Below are 19070 nucleotides of genomic sequence, written 5' to 3'. Positions count from 1 at the left end.
TTGAGTGACGGGTCAGGTAGCACGTCTCGCAATGTCCTACCTGATTGGTCGAAACAAGTGTTCCGGTTTCGAGGGTTTCAAATTAGCCACTTCCGGTTTCGAATATTTACGTTTTTGTAGAACATTTTTACCAAAGCGTTTTTGTTTAAAAGAATTTCGCAGGTAAATCGTTTCAATAGTTTCAATGGTCTCAGGATATCAAGGGTTTCAAGGCTTTCAATGGTTTCATTGGTTCCAAGGCCTTCAATGGTTTCAATGGTCTCAATGATTTCAATGGTCTCAATGGTTTCAATGGTTTCAATGGTTTCAATGGTCTCAATGGTCTCAATGGTTTCAATGGTTTTAATGGTCTCGGGGGTTTCAGGGGTTTCAATGGTTTCAATGGTCCCAATGGTCTTGTGGGTTTCAAGGGTTTCAATGGTCTCAAGGGTTTCAGGGGTTTCAATGGTCTCGGGGGTTTCAGGGGTTTCAAGGGTTTCAGGGGTTTCAATGGTTTCAATGGTCTCAAGGGTTTCAGGGGTTTCAAGGGTTTCAGGGGTCTCAATGGTTTCAATGGTCCCAATGGTCTTGGGGGTTTCAGGGGTTTCAAGGGTTTCAGGGGTTTCAAGGGTTTCAATGGTTTCAATGGTCCCAATGGTCTTGGGGGTTTCAAGAGTTTCAATGGTCTCAAGGGTTTCAGGGGTTTCAATGGTCTCAAGGGTTTCAGGGGTTTCAATGGTCTCAGGGGTTTCAATGGTCTCGGGGGTTTCAGGGGTTTCAAGGGTTTCAGGGGTTTCAATGGTTTCAATGGTTTCAGGGGTTTCAATGGTTTCAATGGTCCCAATGGTCTCAGGGGTTTCAATGGTCTCGGGGGTTTCAGGGGTTTCAACGGTTTCAGGGGTTTCAATGGTTTCAATGGTTTCAGGGGTTTCAATGGTTTCAATGGTCCCAATGGTCTCAGGGGTTTCAATGGTCTCGGGGGTTTCAGGGGTTTCAAGGGTTTCAGGGGTTTCAATGGTTTCAATGGTTTCAGGGGTTTCAAGGGTTTCAGGGGTCTCAATGGTTTCAATGGTCCCAATGGTCTCGGGGGTTTCAAGGGTTTCAATGGTTTCAGGGGTTCCAATGGTTTCAATGGTCCCAATGGTCTCAGGGGTTTCAATGGTCTCGGGGGTTTCAGGGGTTTCAAGGGTTTCAGGGGTTTCAATGGTTTCAATGGTTTCAATGGTCCCAATGGTCTCAGGGGTTTCAATGGTCTCGGGGGTTTCAGGGGTTTCAAGGGTTTCAGGGGTTTCAATGGTTTCAATGGTTTCAAGGGTTTCAGGGGTCTCAATGGTTTCAATGGTCCCAATGGTCTCGGGGTTTCAAGGGTTTCAATGGTTTCAGGGGTTTCAATGGTTTCAATGGTCCCAATGGTCTCAGGGGTTTCAATGGTCTCGGGGGTTTCAGGGGTTTCAAGGGTTTCAGGGGTTTCAATGGTTTCAGGGGTTTCAAGGGTTTCAGGGGTCTCAATGGTTTCAATGGTCCCAATGGTCTCGGGGGTTTCAAGGGTTTCAATGGTTTCAATGGTCTCAGGGGTTTCAAGGGTTTCAATGGTTCCAATGGTCTTGGGGGTTTCAAGGGTTTCAATTGTCTCAAGGGTTTCAATGGTTTCAGGGGTTTCAAGGGTTTCAATTGGATGCGCTTTTACAAATATATGTTATCTAATATCTACATTAAATTACAACTATTTACCAAAGTTACAATAATTAGAAATATGCTAGTTTAAAAAAATAGTCAAATATGATCAGGTCATCAGGAAGAGCATTCCATGCATAATCCATATGGACCTTAGCAGCTGCCATACTAAAAAAGAAATTATGATTATCTAATGATTTTTTTCAATAATCATGTCTTTTTTTTCACAATAGGGAGGCTCCTTCATTTGTAGTGCCAGCTGTATGACAGTATGAGATTCGAAGAGCAAAGGGAGCATCCTAGCTGGAGTTTTATTGGTTGTCGTTATCACGAGTATTTTTGTAACCTAAATTGAGTTATTTAAGGCGTTGATGTGTGTGTTTTCTAAATTGGATTTGCAACCGTGCTAAATTGATTTGAACTGTCTAAATTTTATATAATTTTATCTGAAATTGATTGCGATTATTGTGATTATTGCGATTGTGAAAATCAGAGTGCCAGGCCAGGAGTGGTGTAGATTTCATTTACCCTTTTTGGATACCATTCAATTTTGACACCGTAAATTTGTCTTTTACTGTGTAAACGTAACATTCTTCACATTAATTAGATAAGTATGCAATATATACTAATAATACTACAAAAGAAATAGTATAATATAACAACAAAGGTGATTATAGAAAACTCTGGCCTCGGATTTCGCGTTTTTGATGGACGAAAAATTTCCATTATATCAGAAATATTTCGCGAAATTTAAAATATAAAAGGCATTAAACTTCGCGAAATATTTCTTATTTCATAAAAATTCTTTTTTTGGAGTTACTATTGTATTATTTTATGATTAAAAAATGCGTTATCTATGCTAACATACGAGCTCTACATCCATTTTGACGGGGTATTTAATTTCGGGAAAATTTCGCGGAGTATTTTCAAAATTAAATACGATAATTTTGACAAAAATACTGTCCCTAAAAGGGAAAAAATCTGGCCAAAATTCGAGGTAAAAACTACCTTGTAGCACGCTGCTTAACTTATTTTGCGTAAAACATTGTTTTATTTGAATTGCCGTAAACTTGTCGAGATATCTGTTTACGTTTATAAACAAATGTATTTTCTACAACAAATTCGTTTTTTCAAAAAATCTCCTTTGTAATTATACTAAAACAATATTCTGAATATCGCTAAATAAAAACCAGGACTTCGTCTCATTTTTTTACTCAGCGATATTCTCGGCGATATTCAGCTCGCCTTCAGCGAAACTGGTAAATTATCAAGTTTGGTAAACATGCAAACTGATTAAAATTCATAACCATAGACATAGTAATTGTTATTACTTTTATCGTTCTTTCAGTTTAAATCGCAGTAATTCATCTCTTACCAACACTTCGTTGTCTTTTTTACCTATGGAAAGGTTAATTTGTTGCCTTTTCACTATCTCCTCATTTTGGTAGTAGTCCATTAAGTAGTTGAAGAAGATATGTGTCCCGAAATTCTGCTGACAAGAGCTTCTTAAACGCCGCGCATTTTTGCTGTTATTTTGACATTCTTGTACGCTAGTTGTGATGGAGTTTGCTTGCGCACACAAGTTGATATCATGGTACTGACATAACGGCGACTTGTGGGGATTAGAACTGGCGTGGAATCTGTCACCAAGCACGTAACGTTCACTACAACCAGAGAGTGGATGGCATCTACCAACCGTGCGATCATTTGATTCTGTAGTATCAGTACTGGCCTTATACTCTGGCGGCACAATAGACGGGACAATTGATTCTGAAAAGATATATCATTTTGTTAGACGTGTACATTTTTAATAATATTTACGCCTCATTACGCTTTATAATATTTTCGTGTTTATTGACTGAAAACAACAAATTTTTAAAAAAATGAGTAATTCTATTGCCTTGAAATTTGCAAAGCAGGACAAAATCGTCAGGCTTGCTACGCCACTGTATACATATGTACATGCAATATTATATACACTATATCTACATGCATGTATTGTAATTTTAATAATTATGAATTACATCTTTGGGTTCCTTTCCATGTATTGGTTTTTCGAAACATCCACTTCTTTCACCCCAAAGCTCTTTCGAGACATTTGGAGCGCGACATTCAAGATGTCGGACAAAGCCACAAGGTGTGTCGTTGATAAAGACCATTGGTGGATACTTGAGCGACAAGTAAATGTCTGCAGCATCTCTGACAGACTCGGTCAGGGCAAGAAACTTCGATGCAACAGTACACTGAAATAAAGATCGTGAATCTTCATATAAACTCCGCATGTGCGCGAAAATTGCTATATATCTATACAGTTATTCCTGCCACCATGTGACATAAATTACTCCTAAAGAGTCGTTTTTTGGGGGGTCAATTTTACCTTAAAATTGACATTTTGGGGGACCTTTTTTAGAAAGATGCCGTACATAACATACCACACTTATATGTTTTATGTGTTAAAAAACTTACTCCGTGTCGACAAACGAAATGATAAAATCCACCAGTTTTTCCAGGAACTTTCGAAAATGTATGACAAGGACTTAACCCAACCATGATGGAACAGTATAAGCTATAAATATCACCAATGAGAGCGACCTATGGAGAAGAGCATTTAGTAGGAAAAAAACAAAATACAGGTAACGATAATCTCATTTGATTGCAACATACTTGTAATAGCTTTATATAAAAAATACCTTTGACTTTCCAGAGGTTTTGATTTTACACCTGCTTGCAACGACAGTTAGCTGCTGCAAGCTAAGGTCCTTTAAATTTTCAATGTCCAAGCTCTCGTTGGTTATGAGCTGATGGAGTATAGCAGGATCACCTAAAGGAAATGTTGTATTATAATCATGGACGTATTTTGACGACAATTACGTCACACTGCTTCATGCACCTGCGATTTCAATGTTAATACAGACGTTTTTTCCAAACAAATATATCGAACATTATAGTAGCTACAATACAGCACAATTTAAACCATAAATTTAACTTTCGAATCACCTTCTTTCTCCGACGTTAAATGGTTGCTTTTCTTATCCATTTCTGTATTATAGCATGTGGTGTTCGCCGTGGCTGAGGGAACAATGAGTGGCATCTCCGCTATACCAATCTGAAAAGGGTTCTTGTTGCGGGTGTAAACAACTCTTTCAACTAGTTGTCTTTTGATTTTTTCCAGAAGTTCGTTCAAAGTTAACCCCCCTCTTTGATTTGTAATGTCGGTCTTTTCATAAACAATCTGAAATGAATTAAAATGGCAAATTTCCAATATATTGTAAAAATACTAGTAAAAAATATTATCGCCTTCACCGGGAAAATGTTAAGTAAGTTCTACTACTGTACCTCGGCATTACTGCAACAATTTTTTTCATTACCGTCACCAAGGCAAACTTCTGGGCAAATCCCACATATACCACATATTACATCGTTCAAGTCCCTTTCAGTTATTGCTTCAAACATCAAATAACCATTGTATATTAGATCCTCAATGTATTGCAGTTCACTCAATGACGGATTCTAACAAAGAATTAACTCGTGAGTAGATCTATAAAGATAATTAAAATTCTAAAGCCATTTTACATTTGTCAAGCATTTAGAGCATACAAAAATTGCTAAATCGTGAAGAAAAATATTCTGGACTTTCGAAGTTTAATTGTTGAAACAGCACTGTCACATTATTACGGGTGCTGGTGAAATTTTTACTCATAAAGATCTCTTTGAAGGTGAAGCAGTCAAACAGTTTGCTGATAAACTGTTCACTCGCCAACAACGACAGTTTTTAGGGGGTATCACACCTCGACGATTATTATTATACATGGCCTACGAGGTCGGAGTCAGTGGCCTGTGGGGCCCAGCTGCCCCAAGCGTCACGTCGTGTTTGCTAAATTTTGCTATTATGGATCTGGGATTACTGAACAATGCGTGTCGAACCTAAAAAGATTCCTGTGTAAAGTGTCTACAAACAAAAAGCACGGTCAGAGCTCGAGTCCTACGGGACTATGGGTATGGGGGCAGAGATTGTTGCAAGCAATACAATAGACCTTATGCATAATGACGTAACAAGCCGTGACACCTGCAGGAAATTCTGGTCTTTTAGGGAAATTTTAAATTTTTCGCCGTTGCTACTCAGACCAGAATTCCCTGCAGGCGTCACAGCTTGATGCGTCATTATATACATAATGTCTATTTAGGTAAGTTAACAACTTATTTTAATTGCAATACTCATATCATAACTTATTACCTCTTTAGATTTAATCTGCATCATTGCCAACTTTGCTCGGATAACGTTTGTGAGTGGATGTCCTGTCTTGAAGTACTCACGAATTTCCAGTAAGATATCAAAGGATACCATCAGCTTGTCAGAAATATTGAAAAGACCTAAAATACATGTTTGCTTTTGTTATACACCATGCCTTGAACACAAGATACAGGATTGAGTGGTTAACTAAGAACATCGGAACTAATAAGTTAGTCTATCATTAGCAACAGGGGAAGGGAAAATGTACTATTTCGCGGGCGCATCAATAGGAATTTCCAAAATCCCGTGTTTTTTTTCGCTTTGCGTCGCCGGAATAAAGTCCCGTAGTATAGAACATGGTGTACCTACAAGCTAAATTACTTAAATTTAAACCTATATATCATGATATTCTTGTAGATTCCAAGTATTGCTTCCAGAATTTAAATTATATGCTTCTGAAAACTCAAAATTGGCGTCGCGTTGCCGCTTCGCGTTCGGTCTGTGTCGACCTTTAGACGATACTTACCAATATCGAATGGGACTGCTTGGTGCATAGCTTGGCATGCGGAGTTACTGCACATCTTAACTTTGATGGAAATAAGTTTGAACGGATTCAGATCGGTGATGAGGTAACAATTTCCCTTCTTGCCTGGATGGGACTTAGGTGGAGACAGGGGAGAACCACATTTCTGGCAATCGCTACAGCATGGAACAAAAACTTCTGGCCAACCATCTGAGATGCCTTTCCAGGTGTTAACGTCATGTTCCAATATTGTTTCGATAGTTGTCTTTTCGAATTTATAAGGGAGCTGCCTTGCCAAAGCGATATCAACTGTGTAGTCCCTTGCGGATGCTTTACTGTTTATATCAGGCAATTGTTCCTCTTCGGTTGGATTGTCAGGTAATGAAGATGGTTCAGTCTCCTTGCTTTGTTGTGCTAACAATACATGTGCAAATGTATGCAATTACACTTCACTTTTTTGTGCTTTCCTTTCGCCATATAACCACGACAATCTTTGCCAGTACACGACATACCCTCTTTTGTTACGTCAACGTGACAAAAACCAAGTGGATTGCTGGCTGTTGCCTCTGCGTAAATCGCGTACTTGGTGTGTGAAATTTTTACAACAGGCGCAAAACCATTGTCTTTTGCAAACTGACATGCTCGCGAAAGACTCTCGCTAATGGTGCTGCTACATGGGTAGGTTGTCAGCGATTCATTGTTGACGGAAATCTGTTGCAAAGGAGTTGTTTTTTATCTACTGCCTCGTTTATGTGTTCGCAGGTAAACTGTTTTGTTTCGCCAGAACTAACATGCATTGCACGTTTATCTTTGCAGTTGTTATTCAAACACATCCAATTACCACTTTCATCCTTTGTAACAAAACACCTGTTTCCACGTTTAGTTGTCGCAACTGAAACAATTGATTGGGTTACGGTGACTGCGCTAGAAATTTTTACCGCAGTTTTGGGTCTTTTTTCTGACGTATGCGATCCACCAATAAATTCACCGCAACTCGAACACTCTTTGGGCTTATAGCGATTGAAATACTCAGCACTGCATTTCGGGCACTGCCCTTTGCCACGTTTTCTTCCCTTCGAATCCATATCCAAATATTACAATAAATAATATTACAATAAAATACGATCACTTCTCAACGAAAAAATTGTATAAAACGCAACGCTCTTACTATAAGTTTGACAGTTGATGAAGTAATCATGCATGTTTAAGCTATTGTTCAATTTAGTAACCCCTTGTCAGCACTTTTGACTTTCCTTAAGTTTTGATTGGACAAACAATAGAACGCCATAGTTGTTTTTACTTTTGCCAACGCGGCGTATTTACAAAGTTCAAGCCAAAACAATGGCTTTAGCTAAAACAGCATTTTTTTAAATTGGGATTAAAAGCAAAATATTTACATCCGAATCCATAACATGAAGAAAAGTTAATTAGTGTTTTTACAGTTTTCTACAAAAGTGACTAATATCTCATACTAAATTCGTGGTTTTTAACATACATTTGAAGCTTTAAATTTTTTTGCCAACACAGCTTCTTTTTAAAGTGCAAGCCATTGTCATTTTTAATGGAGCTATACAAATCTGACTAAAACAATTTAAAATAAATTTTTCCTGGAGTTCTGATACGTTACACCAAAACACAAATGATGCATTGTTTTCATGTCGTCGATCAAAACAATTTTTAAGCACATTTGGTTGGTTGAGGAGATCGAACAATCAGATTGTCAAAGTTACTTTTGACTTGCTAACACAGCATATTTGTAAAGTGCAAGCTAACACAAAAACAATAGAAGCAAATCTCACACTGACCGTGCACTGACGAGAGACAAAATAATCAAGGACAGGTGTAATATACAGATCTACTTAGCTTATCATGAGCTCGCCAAAAAGTGATGAAGACTCCATTTATTCTGAGACAAGGGATAATGAAGAAGAGGTGAGTTAAAAATTTCGATTACAATTAATGTATACATGCATGATAAGCCGTTAGGTTAGCGGTAGAAAAGAAACCAGTGGCGTCGCGATGCAGGCAGGGAGGGAGCTGTACCCCGCCCAGCGGGCGATTTCGCCAAAGTATTTTCTATTGCCAAAGAACAAAATTTGGAAAACATCTATAAATTTGACTGAGCAGTTTCGTTTTTTCATAGTATATAAAACTGGTGTTTTTATTTAATTCTATAGTGGGGAGAAACGTCTTTCCACGAGTTATTCGCAGAAAAGCAAGGCCAGACGTATATAAAAAATGGCGAGGGCTGGGTGTTATTTGGAGATTTCACTCTTAAATTTTTGGGGGAAATGAGTTGTGGCAGCTGGGTGTGCTCATGTACGGCCCGGGTTCTTGGTCAGTACGAGCAAAGGTATATCAATATCGTATTCTTCTCTTGTATATATTTTATATTGGTCTGTTCTGTTCTGACATTTTCATACATACCATATCACCCGATGTAACGATATTTCACCCAATGTTTTTTGAATGCAAAGGTAATATTACTGTATAACCTATCCCGTAAAATTTTGACAGCTCTCTTCGCTCTCGTCTCGAGGTTGTACTATTTTTGGTTTTAGTTTAAAATTGCATGCTTTGTTCATCGCAGGAGAATTGTGATACCAGCCAGTGCGTTTGATTCAAAACCGAAATTTCTCGAGAAAACAAGAAACGCATTCGGTGGCGGCCTGTTCAACATAAGTGATGCTAACGTGAGGGATATTGAGGCATATTACAATTACCTCAAAGAGGAATACTACGCAGGGAGTCCCAAAGCGTATTACGGGGTCGAGCTAATTGGACGGCAAAAAGAGACAGGCTACTGGTGTCTTTCAAGGGAGGTATGGGCATTAACGTTTTTTTTTAAATCTTCATTGAGAATTGCGCAAAAAATAAATGGGACATGCATGCAGGTATTGCCATTGTTAAAAACTCCCAGTGCGTGTTCACTTGCAACTGGTTAATCCTGCCTCTTTTCTTAATCTTCGAAATACATGCACAGTTATGTTATCCACGCGGACATGACAACCGCAAAGTTTTTTTTTTCATTACTTTCTTCACATCCATGCGCTATATGTTGCTGTGGCGTACATAGCGATGTAAAAATCCCATTATAATTACTATGTATCTATAATAGTTTGTTTCATTTCAGATACAAATAAACAATGATGGCCAGTTTCTTAAGGAAGAAGACAAGAAACACTATTTTAGCCAAACGGATCTGACGGATTTTGAGCTTTTCCTTGAGGAGCGATTATTAAGCGACAGCTCAAATTTGTTGCTAATATGCCAAAGGTTTGTTCATTTTTTACCAACAATTTACTCCGAATACAATCGATTTCAAAATCACAGATTAAAACAGTGGCGGACACTGTCATATGACCCACATGAAATATTGGGGGTAGGCGTTTCGAGAATTCTAGGGAAATTTAGGCATGCCCCCCAATTGAAAAATAATGCATAAAATTGTATTGTAAAACATATACCGTCGCGTGAGAGACTGAAGTATAATAGCGTTAGATACTACAGACATATAATATTATAGTGAGGTTGATTAAAATTGTAATTATTTGCACCAGTTCACATCTCCTTCCCTTGAAGAACAAAGTATAAGATGTCGTTTAAACACCATTGGTGGGTTAAATAGTAGCAAACATAAGATGCAGCAAATCTACGACGCGTATATGAGGAGAAACTATTGTTTTACCTATTATTCTATACAGTTTTATGATACGGAAAAAAACTAAAACTAATTTCCAAAACTGTTTTTATGTCACGTCCGCGTCGTAGATCTGGACTTTGGTGCATCCTAAGCTCGCTAGTGAACCATCTGAGCACAATCCATTTCATATAGATTTATCGAGGAATCATTGGCGTTCAAGGAAAATACAATGGCCTTCAAGTTAGCGACAGCATTTCTTCTGCTTCGTCTCTTAAGAACAGGCGATAATAACCATTGGGGTACGCAATTTTCAATATCTTAACTTGGCATATAATTAGTGTATGCATGAAATCGTTGATGCAACTATATCTATGGCATAATTTCTAGTGGTATAAAGGTTTTCTTAAACAGGACGTTATAAAAGTCAATTCTCTAAATACTCGTGCTAGGACATTTGCGTACGAGGTTTGAATCATATGCACGGTTGAATTGAGTTAATTCGAGTTTTCTCGCATATTTCATTATAGACGAGAGTTCAATCTTGCTGCTACATTCCACCATTGCAGAGCGAAATGTCGGGAAATCCTTTACCCTAGATATCCTTTCCAAGGCACAGGGTGTTAATCGTAGACAGCATTCTTTACTGCTGGCTGGTGGAGATCAAAATAAAACAGGAACATCTGTGTAAGTCAAAATATACTATTATTCTGTCCAGTTAACAAACATCTATTTATTAGGGAAGTACATAAACTGAAAAAGCATCCCTCATCAACAAAAAAATGTAAAACGTTTTAATTAAACATTATACACATGCTCTATTTACTCATTACTATTTATGCTTCAATTTTGCGCTCTATAGGGCAATGATTCGAAAAATTTTGACACAAACTAATGTAGTGGTCATGATAGACGATCCAATAATAACGCCAGGTATGGAAGAGTTTCTCCTGCAAACAGGTAGTGGGCTCTTTGCAGGGTCGATAGCAGGTGGATTAGCAGCACCTCAAGGAAGTTTGCTTTTGACCTCTAACAACGATGTTTTCAATAGGTAAGAGAAATCAGAGTATTGACATGCACGAATCAATTTGTATTTAGTTGTACCCTTGCAACAAAGTACGTATAGAATAGTTCATGATCATGAATACAAATATATATATATATATATATATATATATATATATATATATATATATATAAATTTCGCATGACATGTGGTATAACAACTGCCTAAAATAGACAAAACATTTCTCGCCCTTACGTCGTGACAAGGACCCTGGCTTAGGTCAAAACGTCGAGAGGTGCTTTGTCTATATTTTAGGCAGTTGTCATACCACATTTGATAAGAAGCTGTTTGAAGACGCTGCTCTCTAGTTATATTGGAACGTATCCATGCACAAACATATCATGCATATAAGTCTACGGAATTCCTATATATACTGTGAAAATATTAACATTTTCAGAGCCGATGGGAGGATCATTGTGCTAAAATACCGAAAAACGCCATTTTCGGTAGAAGACAGGCAAAAGCTTAAAGCCGGCATTGGACCAATAGCTGAAATTCACACGGTATAATGTTATCTGAAGTTATCGTGTGTTCGTAAGATTTTCGCCACAGGATATTCAATTTTATTTTATTTTTCCTTTACTTATATAGGGGTTTCTACTAGCATGGGTGATCAGAATGTTTCCTTTTTGGCAACAGCAATTCCCGACAATTTCCACCCTGGTGGAAAAAATTTTGTCACGATTAGTTCCGCCCAAAATTCAAGACAGATGGCAACAAGGGGCTTCAGCTATTATAGCAACATATGCGATAGTACGTTCACCTTTCGACCAAAAATGTGTAGACGCTAGGGTTAGGACATGCGCTCGATCGTCTGACAAGAATCGCACCTACGTACGCCTTCCAGTCAGAGGAACGGAGTGCATTCTCGGTACTAAAATTGTATTACCTGTTTGAACAGGTATCTTTCGCCAGGAAACAAGACACTGACAAATTCCTTTTATGTTGATTTTCCCTCTCCAATATGATGTTCTTTTTCAGTTTGAAACATCTGTAGGCATAAAACCACGATGCAAGGATGCAATTATGAAACTGATTCAAGATATGGCTGTGGAAAAGGGCAATGATGGCCCAGATTTATTGGAAAAATTAAATACATGCCTGATGGAAAGACTGACGAGGGATGACGAAAATGTACGTAATTGAATAAATTCAATTGATAATAACTAACTAAATTTCGACCAATTTGGCAGTGAAATACCATTGATGCAACCAAACGATGTGGTTTTCACGAGCTAATTATTACTTTACGTTCGTGTACCTATTGGCTTTGCAGGCACTTGTCATTAGGGCAGTTTTCCACTAGGTCGAATTTTCTTTTCTATTGTGAGAATTCAACCGTAGCGGAATACCTTGACCAGTCACAATGGAAAAGAAAATCGAGCCAAAAATTTCATTCATTCAAATTCAGCCTAGAGGTTGCTCATACAATATCGAATTTATAACTAATTATCGTTTTTCTCAGGTTATGAAATGGCTTAACCCATTAACGACTGTTCCCGTTAACCAACAATATGGCCCAGCAATAGGAATAAAATCGTCTGTTCTGGACACGTTTATCAATCTAAAAAGCAAGGTATGTTGTCATAAGATAGTCCTGTGTACATTAATTAAGTGCACCTAATGACCTTGATTGTGAACCCATATGAAAAGAAAGTGATCACGCAACACTTTGCAATAAATTGAAATCCCCTAAGAATAAAGAACATACCTGTTTTACATTTTTATTTTTAATGCGAATCTGTATACACTGTTTAATGTACCATCTGTCACACAGGATGTTTCAGCATTTCTGAAGAGTATGTCAGATAAAACATCAAGCACATCAATGATGTTTGCTGTTCAGGATGACTGTACTATAACAGACATAAAAAAACGAAACGAGGAGAAATGCAAGATGGCCAAAGGTTGGAAAATTCCAATTGCAGTGATAAAACCAGAAGCACTGCACATAATTAATGGTAAATATGTCATATATGCTATAATGCTCTTTAGTGCACAAATAGTGAATAATAGAGTGTTTGGGATGTCATTTCAAGGGAAACTTACAAAATCTTAAATGAAAATGGAAAATATCTTTGATTCCCTGCATATCATTTATTATGAGCAGATAAATTCAATCTTGAATGGCCAATTCATGAAAGTGAAGATTCTGGGGATAAAGCAACATCAGATCAGGCAATAACTGAAGAAGAAGAGGAGGAATTAAATAATGTAGAAGAAAGGCTGATTAATCTAGGAAAAGGTATTAATATTTAATCATAAAACTTGTATGAGTGTAGAGATGATTTTAGTTCTTGCCTCCTGTCCATATATACCATATTACATCCAAATGAGATGGACATGAACCATGTCTTGCATAGTTCTATAATTAGTTGCCATTAATTATTAATATAATTCATTATCATTTCTTAACGTGTAATGGATGAGATTTTGTAGTGTGTTTGTAGTGTGTACACACATACTGCAGGTAATTAATTTATTATTTATATTTAGATTTTGTAAACACCTTGTGTGGTAGCACCAATGAACCAGAAAGAGAAAATGAGCCTGCCCCTGTAAGTGGCTTGGTTAACAATTTCTTGAATACTCTAATTTCTAACAGGAAAATCATGTATAGAAAAAAATTAATTAAAACATAAAAAAAACCCCATGAAATCCTCACTACTCTTAGAACATTCAATTGAATTAATTACCTTATTATCTATATATCTAATTTACCTGGTACTTATTATATTATCATGTCTCACTTTTAAAACTATATAGTCCTTCTTATCGCCAAACACAGCAAAATGGTGGACAACACTAACACCAAATAGAAAAGAAGTATTTCAAAAGGTAAATTCTAGTATAGGTAAATTCTGTATAGTGTTAATACAGCCCTGCTTGACAATTCCTACACAATACTTAGGAGTTAGGATAATTTGAAATGCTTCTTTATAGGGTGTCCAAGCTGGGATAAAGCTCTCAACCTTTGAAGAAGAGACAGACCCTAACCCAAAAACTACAAAAGGCAAGTGATTTAGACGTATTAAAACGCAATATAAAAATAAAACAAAATTTTCATATGCAATAAATATTTTGCAATCTCACTGCCTTTAAATATTTACAATAATAAATAACCAATCTTCACTTGTACACACACTTAGATAAGGCCAAGAAACGGCTGTTTGCAGAGGGGACAGTCGGAGTTCAAACAAGAAGAGGTACAATATGCAAATAATATTATTAACTATATGTAAAAGCTTATATACTGGTAATGTAAAATTAATAAAATAGAATTTTTACTCAAAAAATACCTTGCAGTCAGGCAGAACATTTCAAAAAGCTCCCCAACAACAGAGCACTGCCAAGCATGTGGCCTAGTAAGTCCAACAAAAGATTGGTCTAATCAGTGGGTACAGTGTGATGGCTGCGATAAATGGTTTCATTTGTAAGTAGCAATATGTTATTGAAATATCAATTTCACAAAATACAATCAATACACTCATCGTAACTCTATGGAATAGTCTTCCAAATTAAAGAAAATATTTTTCCAACATATATTGCTTCGGGGAGAGACCCAATTTAAAATTGTTACCCCACACTAGTCAACGTGCCGAAAAAATATTTCAGAAGACTTTTAAATTGATATTACATAACTAATAAAATCGTTTTCTATAACCTACAAAATATCTTCTTATAGGGAATGTGTAAAGTTAACAGCACTACCAATGGAAGAAGAACCATGGCAGTGCAACGATTGCGCATAAAAAAACATTTGTATATTAAAACTGACAGTGCCAGATGATTTCTGGTAGTTTCGTACTCTTGTCATTCATTCTCCTGCCGTTTTATTGTGCTAGATTGTGCTATAGTGTCAGTATTAATTTTTTTTGAATTTGGAATTGATATTTTCAACGATGTCATATAAAGTATAAAACAGCAAGTTGTAATTTATAATTTTTGGGATATTAATAATAGATAGTCTCGAAGATATTTGCCGTATAAATATACAACGCTACAAAAGCTACCTTTGGTCGAAACTATCACGGTTAAACACTTTGTTGCATGCATAAAACGTTTATATAACTTATATAAGTATGTCCTTGAGGTACACGTATAACTGCTGTCCGCAAATATGCAAAAATACGGGAATCTTACCTCCATTGCTTGTCCTTCAATATCATGGTTTCAAATTATATCGCTGTTGTTGTCGGTCGCCAGAATGATTGAAGAAGCGCATTATCACAGCAGAGTCTACTTTACAAAACTCAGAGCAATTAATAACTATTAAAAACAAGCAAAAACCAGAAAGTAAACGTATATATACGAGTATTTTTTCATACATCGCATTGCGCCATGACAGGCATATTGACTTCCGGAAATTAACAAATATAATTAAAATTCTAAATTCTATTCTATGATTGGTTCGAAACCCTTGAAACCCGAAATCTCATTTTAGCCAATCAGGTTAGATCTTGCGAGAGGTGCTACATATCTGTGAGTGACAGCTGTTTTACTAACTTTTGGGGAATTTCAAAAGACGAAAAGCTCCTTGAAACAAAGAAGAACAACAGGTGAGTGTTCGTTCAATTGTTTTGGTATTTTGAATGATATAATTTTCCATGCGTACATTTTTATTAGTGCGAAGGAGTGACACACAGTCACAGACTCACAGTCACACACTAATGTGTAATTGACAGTGTAAACATATTGAAATATACTGATTTTAGTGGTTTAGAATTAATCTTGTGATAAAATAAAAATCTCAAATGTCAACGTTTTTATTTCTAGGTATCCAACACATCTTGGAAAATATGAACAATAGTTTCAGATACGGACATGCCAGTAAACTCGCATTTGCGTTGGAGATGGTGGATAGTTATGTGTAGTACGTAGCTTGAAGATCAGTTTATCTTTATCACAACAATAATAAAAGACCGTAAATAATTTATTCAAGAAACAACACAAAGAAAGGGAAGGTCAAACTATTTTGATTTATTTCAAAAACAACTGCCCTCTCTACTTTATTAACAATGAATTCCTTGTGTGGTGGGTACATAATATGGGACATGTAGGTGGGACAATCATGGGACAATTCATTCCAAAATTATACAGCTGTAAGTATAGGTAATATGAAATTGTAATGTGACTTTGTTGTTAAAATATTATATCATTAATTGCAATAAATAGTGTTTTTGCAATCTTGTGTTGTTTCCACTGTTTTTTAAAGAAAGCCTGCAATAAAAAGTAAAAGATATGTCAAATATGTGGCAATGGCAAATTCCTCTATAAGTGATTTATCATGACAAGTCTGGAGTTAACAAGAAAGGGCTTAAGGGCATGTAGGATGTAGCATCCAGGGCCTGATTTGCAAACTTCCAGATCTGCAACATGTGTTCAACCAGGATAAATAAAACCCTATACAATCACCATAGAAATATAAAATGGGCTGAAAGCCAATTGTTTGCACAGCTTACAGTATACATTTCATTTTATATCCAAAAATCAGATAGCAACACTGGGCTATTCAAGTAAATACATGTTGTGTATACAGCAAATCTGTTTCGTGTTGAAACAAATTGTAATTTTGTCTCCTCATTGAATATAGGCTAGTAATCACCTTGCCTTTAGTCAGTAATTTTTAGGATTTTACAATTTGTAATAATATTTAAGTGAATAATATTTGTCAAAATATTGGGCAATTGGAGAAAGATACATTGTAAAGATACATGCTGGACTGTACAATAAATACAGGTAGAGAATATCACACAAATCTGGTTCATTTTAAAAAGTTGAAAAATGCTCCACGGCGTACCACTCCAATTTTAATTAAATGATGGTTTTTGTAAACTAGCATACCTAGGGCAAATCATGAAATACGCCTTAGGTTGATCGGAAATGGTTCTCAGTTGATATTTAATCATTTAACTTAAGGTGAAGGTTCCCTCCATATTGGCCAAATCATGGCTTATAGAAAACCTGTGGATTTTGGGAACAAAACATCTTCAAACCATCTAAAATCATCATAGAAGTGTAAAATAGGTTGAGAGCCATGTTTGCACAGCTTGTAATATGGCGCTTCGCGTTATATTCAATAAACAGATAGTAATGCTGGACTGTACAAAAAATACAGGTTGAGAATACACAAATCTGGTTCATTTTAAAAAGTCGAAAAATGCTCCACGGCGCACCACTCCAATTTTAATTAAATGATGCTTTTTGTAAACTAGCATACCTAGGGCAAATCATGAAATATGCCTTAGGTTGATCGGAAACAGTTCTATAGTAATTTACAAGTGGTGAACAACAGTTTTACAACAGACTTATGTATTCATTTTATACTCAATTACACAAAAATATTAATAACTTTTTAGATAAATTTCATGCCTAGATTTTGGGACCAGGGCAATTGTTGTAACAAAATACATCTTAGTTAAACATTAGACGTTATAAATTATAATATGAACACTTAGCTTGAAAGATAAGAGCAAAATACGGATTATAGTGACTGCATTTTGTGAAAATTTAAAATTTGAATCGCTTCTAAATTTAAGCAAGATATACTCCGAAATAACCAAGCTAAGTTTATTTAAGATGCCTTAAATTAAAACTAGAATGTCAAAGGAATGTTGCAAGGTATGATTCATTATTATCGATGGCAGTAAAATATGAAAAATCCGCAAAAATGCACGCCTACCTTCCATGCTTCTGTGAGAGTCGAATCCTTCAAACCCCTCTGTGTAACATTGCGTTGCTTTTGACTCTTCAATTACTGTTGAATTCATCTTGTTTATCATTTTACACATCATTCCAATAGTATATTGACGATATTTAACAAAATTAAACGAAAGTCAACAGTTGACTATGTGAAAACACGCAGTAAAGTACTCACACGATATAAGAACCAGCCGCCATATTACCACCCGATTCATTCGATTAAATCTTAATTTAGTTTTGAGCGCCCAATACGCGATTTTCTAATAAAACTCCTCTTAAAACAAAACATGTTCGTTATAGGTATGGTCGTTATAGGTATGTAAGAATTCAATTTTAATTTCAATTAATTGAATGCCACTTTTACCCAACAAAGATTAACCTGGGCATGTAAAATATAATACATGAATAGAATTAACCAGATTTTGCATATTTCAGGAAACCAAGACTGTTGAATATCACAATACATAATGATCCTGGAATCATTAGAATATACCCTAGCTTAATCTTTGTTGGGTAGAGTACATGCACTGAAGTTCATGGTGCAATTTGTACAATTCTGCAAAATATGTTTCAGTGCAGGCTTGCATGATTTGGGATCTGCAGTCTTTGGGCAAATCATAGTTAATAGAATATACATGGTTTGGAGACTACATAAAAGTACAATAGAACTCATTAACTATGTCGGGGAACATTTATGCAAAAATTGTTCCTTATTCATCACGTGTCTATTGTATTTTGAACAAATAAACCAGTAGTAAGGTCTGAATTAACATTTTGTTCAAGTCTCGGTTGAGGAGCTAAGCCAAGCTATTGCTATTGGTTAGTTGGGCAAAAATACAATAGACATGTGACGGATAAGGAATGCCGGTGCAATGCCCTTGTCCTTCCTCCCGGAGGAGCTACAGTTGACTCATTTTTCCATCAACTGTTCCTGGCTTGAATTTGAAGTGTGTATAATACCACTCGAAATTAAGACCCTTTAAACCTCTAGAATATTCCTGCATCGAGTGAAGTGCCAAAAATCATGATTGATTTTCTGATATGTGATATCGTAGTTTCATTCTCTTCTGTTGCGGCGAAAACGCAAAATAAAATTAAATTGAAAAAATTAATATCAAGCAAATTTTGCTAGAATTCAGTGAAAATATTTTGTACTAAATTCAAAATAATAACCATCATTGACGCACCAGTATAGTCACGACCACTTGCTTCCAGTACCTCGCTGTCGCTAGCCATCCTGCTTTCTGTAGTATTT

General features: G+C 36.3%; 4 protein-coding genes and 1 long non-coding RNA gene across 5 annotated transcripts; 2 read left to right on the top strand and 3 right to left on the bottom strand.

Moving 5' to 3' along the window:
• Positions 1-2986: 2986 nt before the first annotated feature.
• Positions 2987-7492, bottom strand: LOC114530527 (HMG domain-containing protein 3-like). Its single transcript, XM_028552097.1, has 8 exons — positions 7199-7492; positions 6920-7118; positions 6411-6821; positions 5875-6024; positions 4990-5144; positions 4120-4245; positions 3670-3896; positions 2987-3416 (listed from the first exon to the last, which is right to left on the bottom strand). The coding sequence occupies exons 1-8, from the start codon at positions 7490-7492 to the stop codon at positions 2987-2989; spliced, it is 1992 nt and encodes a 663-aa protein (XP_028407898.1).
• Positions 7493-8276: 784 nt separating this feature from the next.
• On the top strand, positions 8277-9618 carry LOC114530513 (the record flags this gene model as incomplete). The annotated part of the gene is made up of 4 exons (XM_028552076.1): positions 8277-8339; positions 8585-8760; positions 8998-9229; positions 9541-9618. Coding segments are annotated over exons 1-4 (549 nt in total), but the record flags the coding sequence as incomplete, so codon positions are not given.
• A 1334-nt stretch (positions 9619-10952) lies between these two features.
• Positions 10953-13172, top strand: LOC114530505. Its single transcript, XM_028552063.1, has 6 exons — positions 10953-11098; positions 11511-11616; positions 11705-11866; positions 12095-12247; positions 12579-12689; positions 12891-13172. Exons 1-6 carry the CDS (start codon positions 10953-10955, stop codon positions 13170-13172), a joined length of 960 nt encoding a protein of 319 aa, XP_028407864.1.
• LOC114523670 lies at positions 12703-15563 on the bottom strand. The gene is made up of 7 exons (XM_028544667.1): positions 15257-15563; positions 14413-14475; positions 13835-13918; positions 13623-13704; positions 13415-13478; positions 13163-13298; positions 12703-12969 (listed from the first exon to the last, which is right to left on the bottom strand). The coding sequence occupies exons 1-6, from the start codon at positions 15280-15282 to the stop codon at positions 13288-13290; spliced, it is 330 nt and encodes a 109-aa protein (XP_028400468.1). The 5' UTR covers positions 15283-15563; the 3' UTR covers positions 12703-12969; positions 13163-13287.
• A 515-nt stretch (positions 15564-16078) lies between these two features.
• On the bottom strand, positions 16079-18031 carry LOC114523679. The gene is made up of 2 exons (XR_003687047.1): positions 17796-18031; positions 16079-16333 (listed from the first exon to the last, which is right to left on the bottom strand). It is a non-coding gene; the product is annotated as an uncharacterized LOC114523679 (long non-coding RNA).
• Between the last annotated feature and the right edge of the window lie 1039 nt (positions 18032-19070).

The sequence above is a fragment of the Dendronephthya gigantea genome, unplaced genomic scaffold (assembly GCF_004324835.1).
Source record: "Dendronephthya gigantea isolate DGI-Jeju-01 unplaced genomic scaffold, DenGig_1.0 000001F, whole genome shotgun sequence".
Lineage (NCBI taxonomy): Eukaryota > Metazoa > Cnidaria > Anthozoa > Malacalcyonacea > Nephtheidae > Dendronephthya > Dendronephthya gigantea.
The sequence above is the reverse complement of the archived record's forward strand: the minus strand, read 5'-3'. Positions and strand labels throughout refer to the sequence as shown.

Bases quoted from the DNA above. Each gene is read 5' to 3' on its own strand.
- LOC114530527 (XM_028552097.1), bottom strand. From the start codon at position 7,492: ATGGATTCGAAGGGAAGAAAACGTGGCAAAGGGCAGTGCCCGAAATGC. The intron at 6,025-6,410 runs GTAAGTATCGTC...CATGTATTTTAG, and splicing joins AGCAGTCCCATTCGATATTG to GTCTTTTCAATATTTCTGAC. The intron at 3,417-3,669 runs TAATTATTAAAA...TTCAGAATCAAT, and splicing joins GAACCCAAAGATGTAATTCA to TGTCCCGTCTATTGTGCCGC.
- LOC114530505 (XM_028552063.1), top strand. From the start codon at position 10,953: ATGATAGACGATCCAATAATAACGCCAGGTATGGAAGAGTTTCTCCTG. The intron at 11,617-11,704 runs GTATAATGTTAT...TTACTTATATAG, and splicing joins CAATAGCTGAAATTCACACG to GGGTTTCTACTAGCATGGGT. The intron at 12,690-12,890 runs GTATGTTGTCAT...TCTGTCACACAG, and splicing joins TTATCAATCTAAAAAGCAAG to GATGTTTCAGCATTTCTGAA.
- LOC114523670 (XM_028544667.1), bottom strand. From the start codon at position 15,282: ATGATATTGAAGGACAAGCAATGGAG. The intron at 13,705-13,834 runs GTAAATTAGATA...GTTAGAAATTAG, and splicing joins GATAATATAATAAGTACCAG to AGTATTCAAGAAATTGTTAA. The intron at 13,479-13,622 runs GTGTTTACAAAA...AACTAATTATAG, and splicing joins CATTGGTGCTACCACACAAG to AACTATGCAAGACATGGTTC.